We start from the raw sequence: 6995 nt of genomic DNA, 5'->3' as shown, positions 1-6995 counted from the left end.
GCTGGTAGACAAAGACAGTTGGACACGGTGGAACTTTTTTTTTTTTTTAAATATCGCTCTATTTTAAAGGTGCCTAACTGTACTTACGGAAACTTAAATTTATTTTTCTTTCTTAATATTGTAAATACCTTATTCTATTTTAATGTGGGGGGAGGAGAGAGATAGACACAGAAAGAGAAAGGCCAACGCCCTTCTCAGCTCTGGCTGATGGTGGTGCTTGAGGATTGAACCTGGGACCTCAGAGCCCCAAGCCAGGAGAGTCCTCTGCAGAACCAGCCCAGCTGTGTCTTCCCTAGCCTGGAAATGTAAATTTTCTCAAGAAACATCACTGTTGGTATTTTTTCCACTTCCCCATGTTTTCAGGGCCGCAATGTCACACTTCTCCGTGAATTTCAAGCTCATCTGTCCTCTGTCCACATCTTCCCATACCAGGGATGCCCCGTTCTCCATCTCCCCTGGCCTGTCCCCTTTCCCTGGGATAACTGAGATTTTGCTCTGAGTCTCACTTAACTATGCTCACTTTCTTCTCTTCTCTCTCTTCTCTTCTCTTCTCTTCTCTTCTCTTCTCTTCTCTTCTCTTCTCTCTCTTCTCTCTTCTCTTCTTCTCTCTCTTCTTTTTTCTCTTCTCTTCTTCCTTCCTCCCCTCTTTCTTCTTTCTCTCTTTCCCTCCCTTCCATCCTTTCTGTCTTCATTATTTAGATTTCACGCAGGACTGCAGAGATCCTGTAGTTGTCTCTCTGACTGCCTTCACTCTACCACCTCCAGTCCGTTCATTTCATCCCACAAGGCACCTGGAATGTTCCTGGTGCTCACGACAGCACCATGTGGTTGAGTGAGCACCCAGCCAGCCTGTCTCCTTTCACCAGGTGGGCTTGTTTTGTGTGGAGGGGAGCCTCTCAGTTCTCTGAAGATGTGCCTTGTCCCCTCAAGTGGGCATACTGTACATTTTCAAATTACATTTTATCTGCTCTTCTTTTTTAGCTTTTTTTTTTTTTGGGGGGGATTATGTTGTGTTTTAAATCTTAGCTCTTATAAACAAAAACAGAAAGCAGACCAGCCCAGGTCACCGTTGGCAGGACGGTGCAGTCTGTGACGATGTGAGAGGGTGTCCCAGTCACACTCATCCCCCTGAGCCTTTGTGCACCCCCCTAGCTTCTCTTTTTCTTTTTTTCTTTACAGATTTGTTCCCTTGCAAACTTGAGGCCCTAAGTGGGCCACCCGCCCGTCGGGGGGGCTCTGAACATGACCCTTACTGGGGCTGCAGGAGGGCCCCCGGCTTCCTGCCCCTGGGCCTCCCCCGCCTGGTATCTGCCGCCTGTCTTCTCCCCCCCCCCCAACCCAGGCAGAGACTACAGTTAGAAAATTGCAGCCCCATGGGTTGACATGGCAAAGTGGGGGTCTGGTGGGAGTGGGGGTGCAGCTTGCTTTGGGCCCAGGTGAGAGCTGAGCTGGAGTGAAGGAGTGGACAGTCCTCAGTATTCACACTCAGATCACAGGGCCCCTAGAGTCTTTGTGGCCTCCCTTCCCCCGCTTCCTGCCGACCCCGGCTCCTCTCATTGTGGGGCCCCTGGGAGGGAGGGCAGCTGTGCTGTGCTGAGTGGCCTTTTGAGAGGAGAGTGAGGTGAGGGAAAAAGCAGCCAGGCATCCTTCTCTTTAGTGGACCCAGTCCCCCCCTCCCATTTGCTCTGGGCTTTAGGAGTGGGAGCTAGGCTGGTAGTGGGCTGAGGGACCATGAAGGGGTGTTAGGGACTGGTGCTCTTTCTGTGGAAACCAGCTGAGAGCAGAGTTAATTGTACAGGCGGCATCTCTGGGACCAGACAACTCAGTCAGTGCAGGCGGGCGAGAGGCAACAGACTTTTTAAACTTGGGAAGAATTTGAGTGAGGAAAATTCTGTCCTCTGTGGACCACCAGGCTCCCCCGTTCTCCTAGAGTCCAGGGTCTCCCTCTCAGCTCTGCAACCTTTGTTGCTGAACTTGCAACTTCAGTGCCCTTGGCTGCCTGCAACAAGTGTCAGCTCTCAAGATTGCTGGAGTTTTTTGTTTTTTTTTTAACCAAGGTTAAAATGCTGGTTGAAGTTATACGTTTCCTTTAAATTAAAAAAAATTTTTTTTTAATTAAAGAAAGCCAGACGAAGAGGAAAAAAAAAAAAGACCACATCTCCCCATAGTTTGCAAATCTTTCTTCCAGAGCTGGGTTTCTTGCTTCACAAACTTTCTGCTTTAAATATCACAGCTTAGTTTTCTCTTTGGTACCGAAGACTTTGGTCTCCACTCTCCACCCCCACTCCCTGTTCGTTTTCCCCTTAGTCTTATTTGCTTGAACCTGGGCAGCTTGCTCTGGAATAGAGACTTGCTGTGACTCTGCTGAATGGAGTTCTTCAGCCGGTACCCCTGTGAGTCACAAAACAGTTTTCCTCACTTGGACTGTGCACACTCAGTTTGGAGAGAGGGTTTTCCAGTGGACAAGCTTTTGAGGTCAGAAATACAGAATTCCTTCAAGAGAGAATCACGTCGTCTTTTGTTGATCGGACTTTCACTGCTTCTGAAACCTTTCTCCGGCCCTGTCCCCTTGTCCCCCTGTACCCGGGTCCTCAGAAACACCAGCAGACATTTTTTTAAAGAATGACTTCAGTCTAGGCCTCACCTTGAATTTGGGCAGCATCTTGGCACGTCTCTCTCTCTCTCTCTCTCATACACACACACACACACACACACACTCCTACACTTCTCTTAAAACAGCGTACTCAGATATTTGTGACATTCCCCAGACTGATGAAATAGCCTTAAAAAAATAGTGGCTACCAGTGGAAGGCTTCCCACACAATGATTTCATCTGACCAGGGTGCCTGCAGGAAGACGACGAGGTGCCCCCCCACCCCCAGGCTGTGTTTTAGAAATGTTTAGACAGATCATTTTCAGGGCAGGCTTACTTTTGAGCTCTCTGAGACAGGAGCTTTGGGCCTGGCCCTTTGTTCCCGACTGCTGTGTCTCCAAAGGGCTTCCAGTCTGCTGGCCTGCAGACACCAGCCGGCTGGGCAGTGTAGAAGCATCCTATGACCGTGCCTCCTCCGTGTTTCGGCGGTGTGACTCGGGACACACAGTCCATCCTTGCGCGGGTTGGGTGTGTGAGGGCTCTTGGAAGCTGTAGCTCAGAGGTGGCTGCCACATAAGTCTGTTAAATCATCCTATCCTGTCTGCCGACACCACCCCCCCAAAAAAAAAATCCAGGGGTCCACCTTCAACAGCTCCCAGGGTCTTGACAAGCAAATGTGAAATGCAAGGAGAGAAGACAGACTGCTTCCTTCTCCCTTCCTTCCTCCATCCCTCTATCCCTCCCTCCCTTCCTTCCTTCCTTTATTTCCCCCTTCCTTCCTTCCTTCCTTCCTTCCTTCCTTCCTTCCTTTATTTCCCCCTTCCTTCCTTCCTTCCTTCCTTCCTTCCTTCCTTCCTTCCTTCCTTCCTTCCTTCCTCTCTTTCTTTCTTTCTCTTCCAAGGGGTTTTCCAGAGGAAGGAGGCGCCCCCCCATACACTTCTGCCTCTTTTCTGCTCCCCCAGCCCTTTTGATTGAGCTGACTTTAGTCCTACCTCTGCAGAAAACAACTGGGCTTCTGTACCTTTCAGCCACGCCTGGCACCTCAGGCCCTTCCTGTGTGGATTTCTCTAGAGGTGGCTTACTGCAAAGTGATACCTTTGTCTACCTCCCTCCCAGACTTAAGATCCCCGAACCTGTTCATGATGCCATGTCTGAGCTGTTTAGATCAGGGCTCTAGTGTCTCCCCCCCCCCCCCAAGAAAAGATTATCAGCATCTCCCCTGAATTAACTGTGATGAAGAAGAGGAAGAGGATGCATGAACATTGTAGAACACAAAGACAGCCCAGAGATCAGCTGCTTTTTAAAACCTCGGAGGAGAAGATTTCTCCAGTCTCCCAGTGGTCTTTGTCTCAGCTGCAGAGTCAGACTTGCTGCCTCTCTTCTCCTTTTTTTTTTTTTCTCTCCGTTCCTGGAGGCCCTTGTCTGACAGGCCTCCCTCCCTCTCGCTCTTGCTTCTGCTCCCCCCCTACCCCCACCCCACCCCACCCCCACCTCCCCTTCCCCTCCCATTCTCTCCAACCTCAAGCTCCAGCCACATTCCAAGGCCTTTCTTCTCCACCCATGTGCCAAGTCCCTTCTCGGCTGGGGACCTTGCAGGGGTGCAGCGGGCCTCCCCACCCCATCACCTCCCCCCCTCCCTTTTTTCTTTGTCATGCGAGACTCAGGGCCAGAAATTCAGGAGTCTTCACTATTCCTACCCATTCCTATGCCTTTTCTGTCCTCTAAATGCCTCCCACCCCAGGGCTGCTTGTGGGATTTATTATTATTATTATTATTATTTTATTATTATTATTACTGTTATTATTCCCACCTTCTGTGAGCAGTTAGGGAGCATTTGTGCAGAAAGGTCAACAAAGACCAGAGGAAACAGACCCTTGTTGATGACTTTCTGGGCTCCTCCTGACTCCGGGCGATAACTGGAGGTGTTTCCGAGGAGGAGGCCAGTGCAGCCCACACTGCCTGCCAGCGAGACACCCCACCCCACCCCACCCCACAGCCAGCCTCTTGACAAGTACCCTGACCTGTTTTTCCAGTTAGCCGCACTTGAGCAGCCCAGGGGGCAGCTCTACCACCTGGCCGCTGAGGTCACCCGACACAGGCCTCTGCTTCCTGGCAGGTGGGTCTGATCCTTCCCCAGGCTTCCAACAAGCCCAGTTTTTTCTATTTCTTTTTTTTTTTGGGGGGGGGTAGAGGGTCCTCTGCCCCCTGCATTGCCTGCCGAGGGCTCCTGGGGAGCCTGATACTTTGTGCCTATCCCTGGCTTAGGACGAGGCAGGAAGGACCTGTGAGAAGTGGTTAGTCAAGCCTGTGCTCCAGGTGCCTGCTTCCAGGGCTTATGGGCCCCCAATGTTTAGGAAACATTCTGATTTAGTCTGTCTCCCTTTCTGTAAATCTGCTAGGTTAATGCACACTATCTTTGCTTTTTTTTTTTTTTTTTGCAAGGCACTTTGTTGTCTCTTGCCTCCAGTTTCTGTCGCTACCCTTGCTGAAGAAATGGTCCCGATTTTGTAAAATGGCTTCCTCCTCCCCCCCAAAAAAGAATCCTGGGAAGAATAAGGAATTCAGAATCATTCCCCCCCCCCAAAATGATGAACCCTGGTTCTTCCTCCCCCAAGTATGTAGATTTTTTCATGAATAATTTCTCCATCTCTGACTTGAATAGACATTCGATCTGAGGGAAGGGTGAGCAGTGCTCTGTGAAGTAGGTGGCCCATTCGCACGCGAGCTGTGCCAGGGAGGTGAGCCCAGGTGTTGAGTGTCTTTCCGGCCATGATGGCCACTGTAACTTTCCCATGAAATAGTTAAAAACAACCCCCTGCAGTTCACTGTTACTACAAAGTCCACCGTCTCTGTTCAACAGAAAAGATCACTGTCCTGTACCCTGGTTTCTGTGTGAGTCAAGATTCTTTAAAGTGAATCGGAGACCATCTTAAAGCATTCTGATGGTGGTGGTCATTCACTCTGCTTCTTGAGCTTCCTACCTGAGCTGGGGTTCTTGAAATTCATCACTGACTTAATTTTTTTTTTTTTTTAATGTGTGTGCATTTTTTGTATTTTTGGTGATGTGGAGTCCTGAGGCGGCTTTGGGGGCAGTTAGAACCAGACTGAGGTGGTATTTAGTGGTTGTTGCCCCTGGCCTCCCCTTCAGCTTCGAATAACTGGCCCTCATTATTCTTGGCTAATGAAAACATGTCTTCTGCTTGCGGTTGACTTCAGCAAACGCGGGCTTGAATGTAAAATGAGAGAGAAGTTTAATTATTGGCAGCTTGGTGACAGTGACAAATTGTCTTTCTTCCTTTCCAGTCACACATGGGAAGCTGTCGATACCAAAAACAACATTCTTTATAAAATCAACGTCTGCGGAAACGTGAACATTGCTCAGTGTGGCTCGTCCAGTGCCGTCTGTATGTACAGTTGGAAGACCCAGAACTATCGCTCTGTGGGTGAGTGAGCCACCCCCCCCCCCCATATGACAGTGGGTGGGCCGTTGGGCTCCCTGTTGGGAAAAGAAGAGAAGAAAATAAGAAAAAAAAAGAAAAAGGAAGAGAAAGACTCCACATGCGTGGTGTTTCTTTGGTCCTCACACATGAGGACTGAACACATACCCTACTGAGGACCACACTTGCTATGTCTGTCTGTCTGTCCACACTGCACATTCAGGCCGCATGAAGAGCCCTGTCCCTTTGTGGTTTTTGATACAGAAGAATGCTCTTCTGTGGCGTTCTCTCGTGTGTGTTTCTCAAACCCTGCCTTTACTTGTCTTCCTCTGTCTGTCCACCCCCTTTCTTCTAGTACCCAGCCTTCCTTCTCCTACCCCCCACCCCTCTTTTTTTGTGGTGGCTTAATTCCCGAGCAGTCTGTCTTCAGGCTGGGTCAGAAGTGGCCTTGACTTTAGGTGGGTGTCAAGATGAAACTATCTTAAGGACTCCCAGTCACTAGGGCAGGGACACCTTTCTGTCCTGGGCCACTTTGCCTTTCCTGGCTGGCTGTCGCACCCCTTTGGGGGGGGGGTGAGTTCCCTTCCCCTCTGGTGATGATGGGACCCTCCCTCACCAAGGTCTGTGGAGTGGGGAAGTGCAGGGACTTCACAGGAAGCCTCGTTCTCGCCTCTGTAGCATGGCTTTCTGTTGTGACTTCTGACTGACCCTGTGGCATGGTGAGATGTGAGGGGGACCCTCGTATGGGGTGGGGCAGAAGCTTCAGGGACTGGAGGGGTGGGACAAGATGGATTTTTTGGAGATGGGAGGGCATGGTGAAGCCTGGTGGCCATGCGTCCATGGCTCCTACTCTCACAGTTGAGCAGCTCTTGCAGACTCCTGGGAGTACAGAATCGGGTCTGGGAGGTCTGCGGGGGAGGCCAAGTGCCTGTTTGGTTTTTTCTCTCCTCCAGCTCAGAGACTGT

The 6995-nt window shown here is 50.3% G+C and overlaps 1 protein-coding gene across 3 annotated transcripts in view; it reads left to right on the top strand.

Moving 5' to 3' along the window:
* Positions 1–6995, top strand: part of IGF2R (insulin like growth factor 2 receptor) — a 124610-nt gene that overhangs the window by 12530 nt on the left and 105085 nt on the right. For all 3 annotated transcript variants that reach the window (XM_060205224.1, XM_060205225.1, XM_060205223.1), the window contains exon 2: positions 5897–6036. In XM_060205224.1, the coding sequence (XP_060061207.1) occupies positions 5897–6036 (140 nt within the window). The remainder of the gene's footprint in view (positions 1–5896; positions 6037–6995) is intronic.

The sequence above is a fragment of the Erinaceus europaeus genome, chromosome 13 (assembly GCF_950295315.1).
Source record: "Erinaceus europaeus chromosome 13, mEriEur2.1, whole genome shotgun sequence".
In the NCBI taxonomy this organism is placed as follows: Eukaryota; Metazoa; Chordata; class Mammalia; order Eulipotyphla; family Erinaceidae; genus Erinaceus; species Erinaceus europaeus.
This window is presented reverse-complemented; position numbering and strand designations above follow the sequence as displayed.